Source organism: Coregonus clupeaformis, chromosome 12 (genome assembly GCF_020615455.1).
Source record: "Coregonus clupeaformis isolate EN_2021a chromosome 12, ASM2061545v1, whole genome shotgun sequence".
Lineage (NCBI taxonomy): Eukaryota > Metazoa > Chordata > Actinopteri > Salmoniformes > Salmonidae > Coregonus > Coregonus clupeaformis.
In genome coordinates, this window is record NC_059203.1 from 16,760,921 (window position 1) to 16,779,057 (window position 18,137).

The window sequence follows — 18,137 nt, forward strand, 5'->3', positions numbered from 1 at the left end:
CTCTCTCTCTGTCTCTCCCCCTCTGTGTCTTTCTCTCTGTCTCTCCCTCCCTCGGTCTCTGGCTGTCTCCCTCTCAACAGAGGAACAATGAAGAGACTTTGTTTGATATGAATGTGCTGTTAGGTCCCACTGGAACTCTCTCTCTGTCTGTCTCTCTCTCTCTCTCTTTCTAGCTCTGTCTCTGTGCCATAGCCACTGTGTAGAGACCCAGGAGTTTGTATTTCAGCATCCCAAATGGCACCCTATTCCCTACTTTTCACGAATGAAACCAAACCCTCCTTATGACTAGTGTTTGTACTAGCGAGGCCTCTGTCAGCCTGACTTGGGGAGCAGGTGTATGGGGAGAGGCCCGAGGCCTTTAACAGAGAGTACACAGTGGCAGAATACCTGACCACTGTGATTGACCCAAAATTCAGGAAAGCTTTGACTATGTACAGACTCAGTGAAAATAGCCTTGCTATTGAGAAAGGCCGCCGTAGGCAGACCTGGCGCTCAAGAGAAGACAGGCTATGTGCACACTGCCCACAAAATGAGGTGGAAACTGAGCTGCACTTCCTAACCTCCTGCCAAATGTATGACCAAGTAAAAGACCAAGTCCATATTATGGCAAGAACAGCTCAAATAAGCAAAGAGAAACGACAGTCCATCATTACTTTAAGACATGAAGGTCAGTCAATACGGAACATTTCAAAAACGTTGAACGTTTCTTCAAGCGCAGTCGCAAAAACCATCAAGCGCTATGATGAAACTGGCTCTCATGAGGACCGCCACAGGAATGGAAGACCCAGAGTTACCTCTGCTGCAGAGGATAAGTTCATTAGAGTTACCAGCCTCAGAAATTGCAGCCCAAATAAATGCTTCGCAGAGTTCAAGTAACAGACACACCTCAACATCAACTGTTCAGAGGGGACTGTGTGAATCAGGCCTTCATGGTCAAATTGCTGCAAAGAAGCCACTACTAAAAGACACCAATAAGAAGAGACCTGCTTGGGCCAAGAAACACAAGCAATGGACATTAGACCGGTGGAAATGTATCCTTTGGTCTGGACTCCAAATTTGAGATTTTTGGTTACAACCGCCGTGTCTTTGTGAGACGCGGTGTGGGTGAACGGATGATCTCCGCATGTGTAGTTCCCACCGTAAAGCTTGGAGGAGGAGATGTTATGGTGTGGGGGTGCTTTGCTGGTGACACTGTCTGTGATTTAGTTAGAATTCAAGGCACACTTAGCCAGCATGGCTACCACAGCATTCTGCAGCGATACGCCATCCCATCTGGTTTGGGCTTAGTGGGACTATCATTTGTTTTTCAACAGGACAATGACCTCCAGGCTGTGTAAGGGCTATTTTACCAAGAAGGAGAGTGATGGAGTGCTGCATCACATGACCTGGTCTGCACAATCCCCCGACCTCAACCCAATTGAGATGGTTTGGGATGAGTCGGACGGCAGAGTGAAGGAAAAGCAGCCAACAAGTGCTCAGCATATGTGGGAACTCCTTCAAGACTGTTGGAAAAGCTGGTTGAGAGAATGCCAAGAGTGTGCAAAGCTGTCATCAAGGCAAAGGGTAGCTATTTGAAGAATCTCAAATATATTTTGATTTGTTTAACACTTTATTGGTTACTACATGATTCCATATGTGTTATTTCATAGTTTTGATGTCTGCCTATATCAATCATCACAACTGAGGAGAGGCCTATATCAATCATCACGACTGAGGAGAGGCCTATATCAATCAACACGACTGAGGAGAGGCCTATATCAATCATCACGACTGAGGAGAGGCCTATATCAATCAACACGACTGAGGAGAGGCCTATATCAATCATCACAAGGCATTGATCTCATGTCCAAAGCTGTTCTTATTTTATTCTGTAACTCTGGAGGCCGTTTAAAGGCCCACTCCGTAGGCTGTAATTAAGATAATGAAGTGCATAATTATAGCCTCTCTCTTGCAGACTCCCTCTTGAAAAACAAGGAAGGGCCGTCATGCCAAAACCACAGCCAGGGATAAAATGGGTTATTCTATGTGTCGCTTTGGGACTATCCAGTGGTACGGTAATGTAGTTACTAGACCTGACTACCACAGTGGTACTGTAGTTACTAGACCTGACTACCACAGTGGTACTGTAGTTACTAGACCTGACTACCACAGTGGTACTGTAGTTACTAGACCTGACTACCACAGTGGTACGGTAATGTAGTTACTAGACCTGACTACCACAGTGGTACTGTAGTTACTAGACCTGACTACCACAGTGGTACTGTAGTTACTAGACCTGACTACCACAGTGGTACTGTACTGTAGTTACTAGACCTGACTACCACAGTGGTAATGTAGTTACTAGACCTGACTACCACAGTGGTACTGTACTGTAGTTACTAGACCTGACTACCACAGTGGTACTGTAGTTACTAGACCTGACTACCACAGTGGTAATGTAGTTACTAGACCTGACTACCACAGTGGTAATGTAGTTACTAGACCTGACTACCACAGTGGTAATGTAGTTACTAGACCTGACTACCACAGTGGTACTGTACTGTAGTTACTAGACCTGACTACCACAGTGGTACTGTACTGTAGTTACTAGACCTGACTACCACAGTGGTAATGTAGTTACTAGACCTGACTACCACAGTGGTACTGTAATGTAGTTACTAGACCTGACTACCACAGTGGTACTGTAGTTACTAGACCTGACTACCACAGTGGTACTGTAGTTACTAGACCTGACTACCACAGTGGTACTGTAGTTACTAGACCTGACTACCACAGTGGTACTGTAGTTACTAGACCTGACTACCACAGTGGTAATGTAGTTACTAGACCTGACTACCACAGTGGTACTGTAGTTACTAGACCTGACTACCACAGTGGTAATGTAGTTACTTGACCTGACTACCACAGTGGTACGGTAATGTAGTTACTAGACCTGACTATCACAGTGGTACTGTACTGTAGTTACTAGACCTGACTACCACAGTGGTACTGTAGTTACTAGACCTGACTACCACAGTGGTAATGTAGTTACTAGACCTGACTACCACAGTGGTACTGTAGTTACTAGACCTGACTACCACAGTGGTACTGTAATGTAGTTACTAGACCTGACTACCACAGTGGTACTGTAGTTACTAGACCTGACTACCACAGTGGTACTGTAGTTACTAGACCTGACTACCACAGTGGTACTGTAGTTACTATACCTGACTACCACAGTGGTACTGTAGTTACTAGACCTGACTACCACAGTGGTACTGTAGTTACTAGACCTGACTACCACAGTGGTACTGTAATGTAGTTACTAGACCTGACTACCACAGTGGTACTGTAATGTAGTTACTAGACCTGACTACCACAGTGGTAATGTAGTTACTAGACCTGACTACCACAGTGGTACTGTAATGTAGTTACTAGACCTGACTACCACAGTGGTAATGTAGTTACTAGACCTGACTACCACAGTGGTACTGTAATGTAGTTACTAGACCCGACTACCACAGTGGTACTGTAATGTAGTTACTAGACCTGACTACCACAGTGGTAATGTAGTTACTAGACCTGACTACCACAGTGGTACTGTACTGTAGTTACTAGACCTGACTACCACAGTGGTACTGTAGTTACTAGACCTGACTACCACAGTGGTAATGTACTGTAGTTACTAGACCTGACTACCACAGTGGTACTGTAGTTACTAGACCTGACTACCACAGTGGTACTGTAGTTACTAGACCTGACTACCACAGTGGTACTGTACTGTAGTTACTAGACCTGACTACCACAGTGGTACTGTAATGTAGGTACTAGACCTGACTACCACAGTGGTACTGTAATGTAGGTACTAGACCTGACTACCACAGTGGTACTGTAGTTACTAGACCTGACTACCACAGTGGTACTGTAGTTACTAGACCTGACTACCACAGTGGTACTGTAGTTACTAGACCTGACTACCACAGTGGTACTGTAGGTACTAGACCTGACTACCACAGTGGTACTGTAGTTACTAGACCTGACTACCACAGTGGTACTGTAGTTACTAGACCTGACTACCACAGTGGTACTGTAGTTACTAGACCTGACTACCACAGTGGTACTGTACTGTAGTTACTAGACCTGACTACCACAGTGGTACTGTACTGTAGTTACTAGACCTGACTACCACAGTGGTACTGTACTGTAGTTACTAGACCTGACTACCACAGTGGTACTGTAGTTACTAGACCTGACTACCACAGTGGTAATGTAGTTACTAGACCTGACTACCACAGTGGTACTGTAGTTACTAGACCTGACTACCACAGTGGTACTGTAATGTAGTTACTAGACCTGACTACCACAGTGGTAATGTAGTTACTAGACCTGACTACCACAGTGGTAATGTACTGTAGTTACTAGACCTGACTACCACAGTGGTACTGTAATGTAGGTACTAGACCTGACTACCACAGTGGTACTGTAGTTACTAGACCTGACTACCACAGTGGTACTGTAGTTACTAGACCTGACTACCACAGTGGTACTGTAGTTACTAGACCTGACTACCACAGTGGTACTGTAGTTACTAGACCTGACTACCACAGTGGTACTGTAGTTACTAGACCTGACTACCACAGTGGTACTGTAGTTACTAGACCTGACTACCACAGTGGTACTGTAGTTACTAGACCTGACTACCACAGTGGTACTGTAGTTACTAGACCTGACTACCACAGTGGTACTGTAATGTAGTTACTAGACCTGACTACCACAGTGGTAATGTAGTTACTAGACCTGACTACCACAGTGGTAATGTACTGTAGTTACTAGACCTGACTACCACAGTGGTACTGTAGTTACTAGACCTGACTACCACAGTGGTACTGTAGTTACTAGACCTGACTACCACAGTGGTACTGTAGTTACTAGACCTGACTACCACAGTGGTACTGTAGTTACTAGACCTGACTACCACAGTGGTACTGTAGTTACTAGACCTGACTACCACAGTGGTAATGTAGTTACTAGACCCGACTACCACAGTGGTACTGTAGTTACTAGACCTGACTACCACAGTGGTACTGTAGTTACTAGACCTGACTACCACAGTCGTACTGTAGTTACTAGACCTGACTACCACAGTGGTACTGTAGTTACTAGACCTGACTACCACAGTGGTACTGTAGTTACTATACCTGACTACCACAGTGGTACTGTAGTTACTAGACCTGACTACCACAGTGGTACTGTAGTTACTAGACCTGACTACCACAGTGGTACTGTACTGTAGTTACTAGACCCGACTACCACAGTGGTACTGTAGTTACTAGACCCAACTACCACAGTGGTACTGTAGTTACTAGACCCGACTACCACAGTGGTACTGTAGTTACTAGACCCGACTACCACAGTGGTAATGTAGTTACTAGACCTGACTACCACAGTGGTACTGTACTGTAGTTACTAGACCTGACTACCACAGTGGTACTGTAGTTACTAGACCTGACTACCACAGTGGTAATGTAGTTACTAGACCTGACTACCACAGTGGTAATGTAGTTACTAGACCTGACTACCACAGTGGTAATGTAGTTACTAGACCTGACTACCACAGTGGTACTGTACTGTAGTTACTAGACCTGACTACCACAGTGGTACTGTACTGTAGTTACTAGACCTGACTACCACAGTGGTAATGTAGTTACTAGACCTGACTACCACAGTGGTACTGTAATGTAGTTACTAGACCTGACTACCACAGTGGTACTGTAGTTACTAGACCTGACTACCACAGTGGTACTGTAGTTACTAGACCCGACTACCACAGTGGTACTGTAGTTACTAGACCTGACTACCACAGTGGTAATGTAGTTACTAGACCTGACTACCACAGTGGTACTGTAGTTACTAGACCTGACTACCACAGTGGTAATGTAGTTACTTGACCTGACTACCACAGTGGTACGGTAATGTAGTTACTAGACCTGACTATCACAGTGGTACTGTACTGTAGTTACTAGACCTGACTACCACAGTGGTACTGTAGTTACTAGACCTGACTACCACAGTGGTACTGTAGTTACTAGACCTGACTACCACAGTGGTAATGTAGTTACTAGACCTGACTACCACAGTGGTACTGTAGTTACTAGACCTGACTACCACAGTGGTACTGTAATGTAGTTACTAGACCTGACTACCACAGTGGTACTGTAGTTACTAGACCTGACTATCACAGTGGTACTGTAGTTACTAGACCTGACTACCACAGTGGTACTGTAGTTACTATACCTGACTACCACAGTGGTACTGTAGTTACTAGACCTGACTACCACAGTGGTACTGTAGTTACTAGACCTGACTACCACAGTGGTACTGTAATGTAGTTACTAGACCTGACTACCACAGTGGTACTGTAATGTAGTTACTAGACCTGACTACCACAGTGGTAATGTAGTTACTAGACCTGACTACCACAGTGGTACTGTAATGTAGTTACTAGACCTGACTACCACAGTGGTAATGTAGTTACTAGACCTGACTACCACAGTGGTACTGTAATGTAGTTACTAGACCTGACTACCACAGTGGTACTGTAATGTAGTTACTAGACCTGACTACCACAGTGGTAATGTAGTTACTAGACCTGACTACCACAGTGGTACTGTACTGTAGTTACTAGACCTGACTACCACAGTGGTACTGTAGTTACTAGACCTGACTACCACAGTGGTAATGTACTGTAGTTACTAGACCTGACTACCACAGTGGTACTGTAGTTACTAGACCTGACTACCACAGTGGTACTGTACTGTAGTTACTAGACCTGACTACCACAGTGGTACTGTAATGTAGGTACTAGACCTGACTACCACAGTGGTACTGTAGTTACTAGACCTGACTACCACAGTGGTACTGTAGTTACTAGACCTGACTACCACAGTGGTACTGTAGTTACTAGACCTGACTACCACAGTGGTACTGTAGTTACTAGACCTGACTACCACAGTGGTACTGTAGGTACTAGACCTGACTACCACAGTGGTACTGTAGTTACTAGACCTGACTACCACAGTGGTACTGTAGTTACTAGACCTGACTACCACAGTGGTACTGTAGTTACTAGACCTGACTACCACAGTGGTACTGTACTGTAGTTACTAGACCTGACTACCACAGTGGTACTGTACTGTAGTTACTAGACCTGACTACCACAGTGGTACTGTACTGTAGTTACTAGACCTGACTACCACAGTGGTACTGTAGTTACTAGACCTGACTACCACAGTGGTACTGTAGTTACTAGACCTGACTACCACAGTGGTACTGTAGTTACTAGACCTGACTACCACAGTGGTACTGTAATGTAGTTACTAGACCTGACTACCACAGTGGTAATGTAGTTACTAGACCTGACTACCACAGTGGTAATGTACTGTAGTTACTAGACCTGACTACCACAGTGGTACTGTAGTTACTAGACCTGACTACCACAGTGGTACTGTAATGTAGGTACTAGACCTGACTACCACAGTGGTACTGTAGTTACTAGACCTGACTACCACAGTGGTACTGTAGTTACTAGACCTGACTACCACAGTGGTACTGTAGTTACTAGACCTGACTACCACAGTGGTACTGTAGTTACTAGACCTGACTACCACAGTGGTACTGTAGTTACTAGACCTGACTACCACAGTGGTACTGTAGTTACTAGACCTGACTACCACAGTGGTACTGTAGTTACTAGACCTGACTACCACAGTGGTACTGTAGTTACTAGACCTGACTACCACAGTGGTACTGTAGTTACTAGACCTGACTACCACAGTGGTACTGTAATGTAGTTACTAGACCTGACTACCACAGTGGTAATGTAGTTACTAGACCTGACTACCACAGTGGTAATGTACTGTAGTTACTAGACCTGACTACCACAGTGGTACTGTAGTTACTAGACCTGACTACCACAGTGGTACTGTAGTTACTAGACCTGACTACCACAGTGGTACTGTAGTTACTAGACCTGACTACCACAGTGGTACTGTAGTTACTAGACCTGACTACCACAGTGGTACTGTAGTTACTAGACCTGACTACCACAGTGGTACTGTAGTTACTAGACCCGACTACCACAGTGGTACTGTAGTTACTAGACCCGACTACCACAGTGGTACTGTAGTTACTAGACCTGACTACCACAGTCGTACTGTAGTTACTAGACCTGACTACCACAGTGGTACTGTAGTTACTAGACCTGACTACCACAGTGGTACTGTAGTTACTATACCTGACTACCACAGTGGTACTGTAGTTACTAGACCTGACTACCACAGTGGTACTGTAGTTACTAGACCTGACTACCACAGTGGTACTGTACTGTAGTTACTAGACCCGACTACCACAGTGGTACTGTAGTTACTAGACCCAACTACCACAGTGGTACTGTAGTTACTAGACCCGACTACCACAGTGGTACTGTAGTTACTAGACCCGACTACCACAGTGGTACTGTAGTTACTAGACCTGACTACCACAGTGGTACTGTAGTTACTAGACCTGACTACCACAGTCGTACTGTAGTTACTAGACCTGACTACCACAGTGGTACTGTAGTTACTAGACCTGACTACCACAGTGGTACTGTAGTTACTAGACCTGACTACCACAGTGGTACTGTAGTTACTAGACCTGACTACCACAGTGGTACTGTAGTTACTAGACCTGACTACCACAGTGGTACTGTACTGTAGTTACTAGACCTGACTACCACAGTGGTACTGTAATGTAGTTACTAGACCTGACTACCACAGTGGTACTGTAATGTAGTTACTAGACCTGACTACCACAGTGGTAATGTAGTTACTAGACCTGACTACCACAGTGGTACTGTAGTTACTAGACCTGACTACCACAGTGGTACGGTAATGTAGTTACTAGACCTGACTACCACAGTGGTACTGTAGTTACTAGACCTGACTACCACAGTGGTACTGTAGTTACTAGACCTGACTACATCAGTGGTACTGTACTGTAGTTACTAGACCTGACTACCACAGTGGTACTGTAATGTAGTTACTAGACCTGACTACCACAGTGGTAATGTAGTTACTAGACCTGACTACCACAGTGGTACTGTAATGTAGTTACTAGACCTGACTACCACAGTGGTACTGTAGTTACTAGACCTGACTACCACAGTGGTACTGATGTTACTAGACCTGACTACCACAGTGGTACTGTAGTTACTAGACCTGACTACCACAGTGGTACTGTAATGTAGTTACTAGACCTGACTACCACAGTGGTACGGTAATGTAGTTACTAGACCTGACTACCACAGTGGTACGGTAATGTAGTTACTAGACCTGACTACCACAGTGGTACGGTAATGTAGTTACTAGACCTGACTACCACAGTGGTACTGTACTGTAGTTACTAGACCTGACTACCACAGTGGTACTGTACTGTAGTTACTAGACCTGACTACCACAGTGGTACTGTAGTTACTAGACCTGACTACCACAGTGGTACTGTAGTTACTAGACCTGACTACCACAGTGGTACTGTAGTTACTAGACCTGACTACCACAGTGGTACTGTAGTTACTAGACCTGACTACCACAGTGGTACTGTAGTTACTAGACCTGACTACCACAGTGGTACTGTAGTTACTAGACCTGACTACCACAGTGGTACTGTAATGTAGTTACTAGACCTGACTACCACAGTGGTAATGTAGTTACTAGACCTGACTACCACAGTGGTAATGTACTGTAGTTACTAGACCTGACTACCACAGTGGTACTGTAGTTACTAGACCTGACTACCACAGTGGTACTGTAGTTACTAGACCTGACTACCACAGTGGTACTGTAGTTACTAGACCTGACTACCACAGTGGTACTGTAGTTACTAGACCTGACTACCACAGTGGTACTGTAGTTACTAGACCTGACTACCACAGTGGTACTGTAGTTACTAGACCCGACTACCACAGTGGTACTGTAGTTACTAGACCCGACTACCACAGTGGTACTGTAGTTACTAGACCTGACTACCACAGTGGTACTGTAGTTACTAGACCTGACTACCACAGTCGTACTGTAGTTACTAGACCTGACTACCACAGTGGTACTGTAGTTACTAGACCTGACTACCACAGTGGTACTGTAGTTACTATACCTGACTACCACAGTGGTACTGTAGTTACTAGACCTGACTACCACAGTGGTACTGTAGTTACTAGACCTGACTACCACAGTGGTACTGTACTGTAGTTACTAGACCCGACTACCACAGTGGTACTGTAGTTACTAGACCCAACTACCACAGTGGTACTGTAGTTACTAGACCCGACTACCACAGTGGTACTGTAGTTACTAGACCCGACTACCACAGTGGTACTGTAGTTACTAGACCTGACTACCACAGTGGTACTGTAGTTACTAGACCTGACTACCACAGTCGTACTGTAGTTACTAGATCTGACTACCACAGTGGTACTGTAGTTACTAGACCTGACTACCACAGTGGTACTGTAGTTACTATACCTGACTACCACAGTGGTACTGTAGTTACTAGACCTGACTACCACAGTGGTACTGTAGTTACTAGACCTGACTACCACAGTGGTACTGTACTGTAGTTACTAGACCTGACTACCACAGTGGTACTGTAATGTAGTTACTAGACCTGACTACCACAGTGGTACTGTAATGTAGTTACTAGACCTGACTACCACAGTGGTAATGTAGTTACTAGACCTGACTACCACAGTGGTACTGTAGTTACTAGACCTGACTACCACAGTGGTACGGTAATGTAGTTACTAGACCTGACTACCACAGTGGTACTGTAGTTACTAGACCTGACTACCACAGTGGTACTGTAGTTACTAGACCTGACTACATCAGTGGTACTGTACTGTAGTTACTAGACCTGACTACCACAGTGGTACTGTAATGTAGTTACTAGACCTGACTACCACAGTGGTAATGTAGTTACTAGACCTGACTACCACAGTGGTACTGTAATGTAGTTACTAGACCTGACTACCACAGTGGTACTGTAGTTACTAGACCTGACTACCACAGTGGTACTGATGTTACTAGACCTGACTACCACAGTGGTACTGTAGTTACTAGACCTGACTACCACAGTGGTACTGTAATGTAGTTACTAGACCTGACTACCACAGTGGTACGGTAATGTAGTTACTAGACCTGACTACCACAGTGGTACGGTAATGTAGTTACTAGACCTGACTACCACAGTGGTACGGTAATGTAGTTACTAGACCTGACTACCACAGTGGTACTGTACTGTAGTTACTAGACCTGACTACCACAGTGGTACTGTACTGTAGTTACTAGACCTGACTACCACAGTGGTACTGTAGTTACTAGACCTGACTACCACAGTGGTACTGTAGTTACTAGACCTGACTACCACAGTGGTACTGTAGTTACTAGACCTGACTACCACAGTGGTACTGTAGTTACTAGACCTGACTACCACAGTGGTACTGTACTATAGTTACTAGACCTGACTACCACAGTGGTACGGTAATGTAGTTACTAGACCTGACTACCACAGTGGTACTGTAGTTACTAGACCTGACTACCACAGTGGTACTGTACTGTAGTTACTAGACCTGACTACCACAGTGGTACTGTAGTTACTAGACCTGACTACCACAGTGGTACTGTACTATAGTTACTAGACCTGACTACCACAGTGGTACGGTAATGTAGTTACTAGACCTGACTACCACAGTGGTAATGTAGTTACTAGACCTGACTACCACAGTGGTACTGTACTGTAGTTACTAGACCTGACTACCACAGTGGTACTGTAGTTACTAGACCTGACTACCACAGTGGTACTGTAGTTACTAGACCTGACTACCACAGTGGTACTGTAGTTACTAGACCTGACTACCACAGTGGTACTGTAGTTACTAGACCTGACTACCACAGTGGTACTGTAGTTACTAGACCTGACTACCACAGTGGTACTGTAGTTACTAGACCTGACTACCACAGTGGTACTGATGTTACTAGACCTGACTACCACAGTGGTACTGTAGTTACTAGACCTGACTACCACAGTGGTACTGTAATGTAGTTACTAGACCTGACTACCACAGTGGTACTGTAATGTAGTTACTAGACCTGACTACCACAGTGGTACTGTACTGTAGTTACTAGACCTGACTACCACAGTGGTACGGTAATGTAGTTACTAGACCTGACTACCACAGTGGTACTGTAGTTACTAGACCTGACTACCACAGTGGTACGGTAATGTAGTTACTAGACCTGACTACCACAGTGGTACTGTACTGTAGTTACTAGACCTGACTACCACAGGGGTACTGTAGTTACTAGACCTGACTACCACAGTGGTACTGTAGTTACTAGACCTGACTACCACAGTGGTACTGTAGTTACTAGACCTGACTACCACAGTGGTACTGTACTGTAGTTACTAGACCTGACTACCACAGTGGTAATGTAGTTACTAGACCTGACTACCACAGTGGTACTGTAGTTACTAGACCTGACTACCACAGTGGTACTGTACTGTAGTTACTAGACCTGACTACCACAGTGGTACTGTAGTTACTAGACCTGACTACCACAGTGGTACGGTAATGTAGTTACTAGACCTGACTACCACAGTGGTACTGTAGTTACTAGACCTGACTACCACATTGGTACTGTAGTTACTAGACCTGACTACCACAGTGGTACTGTAGTTACTAGACCTAACTACCACAGTGGTACTGTAGTTACTAGACCTGACTACCACAGTGGTACTGTAGTTACTAGACCTGACTACCACAGTGGTACTGTAATGTAGTTACTAGACCTGACTACCACAGTGGTACTGTACTGTAGTTACTAGACCTGACTACCACAGTGGTACTGTACTGTAGTTACTAGACCTGACTACCACAGTGGTAATGTAGTTACTAGACCTGACTACCACAGTGATACTGTAATGTAGTTACTAGACCTGACTACCACAGTGGTAATGTAGTTACTAGACCTGACTACCACAGTGGTACTGTACTGTAGTTACTAGACCTGACTACCACAGTGGTACTGTAATGTAGTTACTAGACCTGACTACCACAGTGGTACTGTAATGTAGTTACTAGACCTGACTACCACAGTGGTACTGTAGTTACTAGACCTGACTACCACAGTGGTACTGTAGTTACTAGACCTGACTACCACAGTGGTACTGTACTGTAGTTACTAGACCTGACTAACACAGTGGTACTGTAGTTACTAGACCTGACTACCACAGTGGTACTGTAGTTACTAGACCTGACTACCACAGTGGTACTGTAATGTAGTTACTAGACCTGACTACCACAGTGGTACTGTAATGTAGTTACTAGACCTGACTACCACAGTGGTACTGTACTGTAGTTACTAGACCTGACTACCACAGTGGTAATGTAGTTACTAGACCTGACTACCACCGTGGTAATGTAGTTACTAGACCTGACTACCACAGTGGTACTGTACTGTAGTTACTAGACCTGACTACCACAGTGGTAATGTAGTTACTAGACCTGACTATCACAGTGGTAATGTAGTTACTAGACCTGACTACATCAGTGGTACTGTACTGTAGTTACTAGACCTGACTACCACAGTGGTACTGTACTGTAGTTACTAGACCTGACTACCACAGTGGTAATGTAGTTACTAGACCTGACTACCACCGTGGTAATGTAGTTACTAGACCTGACTACCACAGTGGTACTGTACTGTAGTTACTAGACCTGACTACCACAGTGGTAATGTAGTTACTAGACCTGACTATCACAGTGGTACTGTAGTTACTAGACCTGACTACATCAGTGGTACTGTACTGTAGTTACTAGACCTGACTACCACAGTGGTACTGTACTGTAGTTACTAGACCTGACTACCACAGTGGTAATGTAGTTACTAGACCTGACTACCACCGTGGTAATGTAGTTACTAGACCTGACTACCACAGTGGTACTGTACTGTAGTTACTAGACCTGACTACCACAGTGGTAATGTAGTTACTAGACCTGACTATCACAGTGGTAATGTAGTTACTAGACCTGACTACCACAGTGGTACTGTAGTTACTAGACCTGACTACATCAGTGGTACTGTACTGTAGTTACTAGACCTGACTACCACAGTGGTAATGTAGTTACTAGACCTGACTACCACAGTGGTAATGTAGTTACTAGACCTGACTACCACAGTGGTACTGTAATGTAGTTACTAGACCTGACTACCACAGTGGTACTGTAGTTACTAGACCTGACTACCACAGTGGTACTGTAGTTACTAGACCTGACTACCACAGTGGTACTGTAGTTACTAGACCTGACTACCACAGTGGTAATGTAGTTACTAGACCCGACTACCACAGTGGTACTGTAGTTACTAGACCTGACTACCACAGTGGTACTGTAGTTACTAGACCTGACTACCACAGTGGTAATGTAGTTACTAGACCCGACTACCACAGTGGTACTGTAGTTACTAGACCTGACTACCACAGTGGTACTGTAGTTACTAGACCTGACTACCACAGTGGTACTGTAGTTACTAGACCTGACTACCACAGTGGTACTGTAGTTACTAGACCTGACTACCACAATGGTACTGTAGTTACTAGACCTGACTACCACAGTGGTAATGTAGTTACTAGACCTGACTACCACAGTGGTAATGTAGTTACTAGACCTGACTACCACAGTGGTACTGTACTGTAGTAGACCTGACTACCACAGTGGTAATGTAGTTACTAGACCTGACTACCACAGTGGTACTGTAGTTACTAGACCTGACTACCACAGTGGTACTGTAGTTACTAGACCTGACTACCACAGTGGTAATGTAGTTACTAGACCCGACTACCACAGTCTCCTCCCCTTCCTTCTCTGTGTGACTGTGTTTTAACAAAGACTCACCGGCAGCATGGTAGTCTGTCCCTGATCCTACTCAATCACACTATTTATTTTTAACAATAATTTAAATGTTTGTCATTTAGTAGACACTCTTATCCAGAGTTACTTGGAGGAGCAATTAGGGTTAAGTGCCTTGCTCAAGGGCACATCGACAGTCTTTTCACCTAGTCTGCTCAGGGATTCGAACCAACGACCTTTCAGTTACTGGCCCAATGCTCTTAACTGCTAGGCTGCCTGCCGCGGATCAACGTTTGTGGTCTCAGGGTTGCATCCCAAATCACTACATAGTGCACTGTATAGGGAATGGAATGCCATTTGGGCCGTGGTCTTAGTGTCCTGGAAGTATTAATCACATCTCAACTTTCAGGTTTCTGAAGCTGCATAGTGCCAAATATGATGTGTGAGTGAGTGAGTGAGTGTGTGGTGAGTGAGTGTGTGAGTGTGTTTTTGTATTGAGTGTCGACTTCGGTAAAAAAAAAACATGTAATGTCTACGTGAGGTTTATTTGATCTAATAGAAGTTTCATAATGTTTAAGTTGTTATGAGTGTACTGATATAAGTAGGAACTTGACATCCTGGAAACTTGGAGAAAAAACACTTTATATCAGAGTTGTGCTTGGTCATCACCACTAGTTACCACAGCCACAAAGTCATACAGCCTTGCCTATTTCTACAATGTCTCGTCTTAAAATGTGATTTTAAACCTAACCCTAACCACACTGCTAACCTTATGCCTAACCCTAACCTTAAATGAAAACCAAAAAGCAAATGGTTGTTGTCATGAATTTTTACAATATAGCCAATTTCGACTTTGTGGCTGTGGTAACTAGGGGAAACAGTTGTACCTGTTGTTCACATGCGTATCTGCCCTCTCATTGGATAGAATGGTCCCACATGAGCTTGCTTCCTCCTGACTGCCATTTTTGAATACATTTATTTTCCTTGTTAGAGGGGCCACTGTGGATAATCTGGATAATCTGTGGCTACATTCAGGGCGATGGCTTTCTGCATAGTCTCTTTTTTGAAATGGAAGCAAACCTGTCCTCTTCTCGCTCTCGCCTACATGTGAGCAGTTTATCTGATGTAAAACTCTCATTGTTATGTTTGTTTTATTGTCTTTTTAGATTTGGGACATGAGTGATGATGAGAGCATCTGAGAGGGAGGACGGAATCCGAAACAACAGAGTTCTAGAATGGGAACGCACGAAACGGAACACGGAACACAGTCCCAAAGGGATTCTACTGCGTTCCGACTATAGCCGTCTCTCTTCTGGTCAGAGTTCAGCTTAGAACATATATGGGCCTTCTTCGCTATAATTATTTTCTAAAACCCAGTTGGTGTTTGTTATGTATGCCACTGATAACAGTTTTAATAATGGCTAACAACATTTGAAATGGTAAGTTGAACTAAGAATATGGGCCTTCAGTATTTTCTGAAACTATTTGAATTGTCGTTGGGTATCGTCAGAAGGATGAAAAATGTAATCTTTAAAATGCCGCTGATACGGTTTTAGATAAACATCTAATAACATCTGAAATGCAAAGAATGTCTGCAGTGCTTCTGCAATGTTACATCAGTGAACTGATTTGACTTAACAAGGGTAAACCCTACAGGGGAAAACCCCTTGCATTATAAGTGTCACTCTCATGAGAACTAATATGAAGAGACATTATTTCTGTTCTAGTCATTCGATTTCTATGTGCTGAAGGGGAATGTAAGATGACCTATTTTGAGGGTTGTTGAAAATGTTTAAATGATTTCCAGTGTCTCTTGAATCTTTGTATTCATTGTGTTGTTATGTTCCCAGACAAGCTGTCCTGATACGACCCAAACCAACTTTACTGTCTGTCAGCTGACTTACCTTGTAATATATGCTCCTTTCCTGTTACCCTTGCAGTTTCTAATTTGTTACGGGGGAACGTATACATCTCCCAATTTGGCCTTTTACTGTAATATACACAATAAATAGTATATATATATATATATAACATTTACATCAATCTTCTGACCCCTTTACTGTTGCCCTTACAGTTTTAGGGTCTTTTCACACTTTTACACTCAACTAAACGTCTCTTTTGTTCCTCACCATCAGTTATGTCCTTTCAGATTATCACACTGTGGGGAAATATGGCTTGATGTAGACAATATACATACAGTACAACATACGCCAGTAGATTGAAGGAAATGCTTTACAACCCCGAGGGTAGGTACCGCGGTTTGGGAGACACTGAATGATGCCACCATACTCCGTATGTTTTCATATTTTGTCATGTTTTTGTCTTATACTTTCTGTAACGTCTTTGTCAAGTATATATAAAAGCCACGTACATGCGTGTATATCTGACTCTTACATTGGATGACATGTAAATCAAATTAAATGTTTCCTGTATGGATGTTGTCCTCTGTGCTTTATGTAATCTACATCAACCACCCACTTACACTGAGTGTACAAAACATTAAGAACACCTTACTAATATTGAGTTGCACCCCTTGACTTTTTCCACATTTTGTTACGTTACAGCCTTATTCTAAAATGGATTAAAAAATAAATAAATGTCCCCTCATCAATCACCACACTATACCCTATAATGACAAAGCAAAAACAGGTTATTACACATTTTGCAAATGTATTAAAAATGTGAAATATCACATTTACATAAGTATTCAGACCCTTTACTCAGTACTTTGTTAAATAATAATAATAATATGCCATTTAGCAGACGCTTTTATCCAAAGCGACTTACAGTCATGCGTGCATACATTTTTTTTGTGTATGGGTGGTCCCGGGGATCGAACCCACTACCTTGGCGTTACAAGCGCCGTGCTCTACCAGCTGAGCTACAGAGGACCACTTGAAGCACCTTTGGCAGCGATTACAGCCTCGAGTCTTTTTGGGTATGACGCTACAAGCTTGGCACACCAGTATTTGGGGAGTTTCTCCCATTCTTCTCTGCAGATCCTCTTAAGCTCTGTCAGGTTGGATGGGGAGAGTCTCTCCTGAGATATTTGATCGGGTTCAAGTCCGGGCTCTGGCTGGGCCACTCAAGAACATTGAGACTTGTCCCGAAGCCACTCCTGCGTTGTCTTGGCTGTGTGCTTAGGGTCATTGTCCTGTTGGAAGGTGATCCTTCGCCCTAGTCTGAGGTCCTGAGCGCTCTGGAGCAGGTTTTCATCAAT

The 18,137-nt window shown here is 43.9% G+C and overlaps 1 protein-coding gene across 4 annotated transcripts in view; it reads left to right on the top strand.

The window, feature by feature from the left end:
- The window catches only part of atg7 (ATG7 autophagy related 7 homolog (S. cerevisiae)), a 126,893-nt gene extending 109,540 nt beyond the window's left edge, over positions 1–17,353 (top strand). For all 4 annotated transcript variants that reach the window (XM_041891857.2, XM_041891858.2, XM_041891859.2 and 1 more), the window contains one exon: positions 16,084–17,353. In XM_041891857.2, the coding sequence (XP_041747791.2) occupies positions 16,084–16,116 (33 nt within the window). In that variant the 3' untranslated portion in view covers positions 16,117–17,353. The remainder of the gene's footprint in view (positions 1–16,083) is intronic.
- Positions 17,354–18,137: the final 784 nt, after the last annotated feature.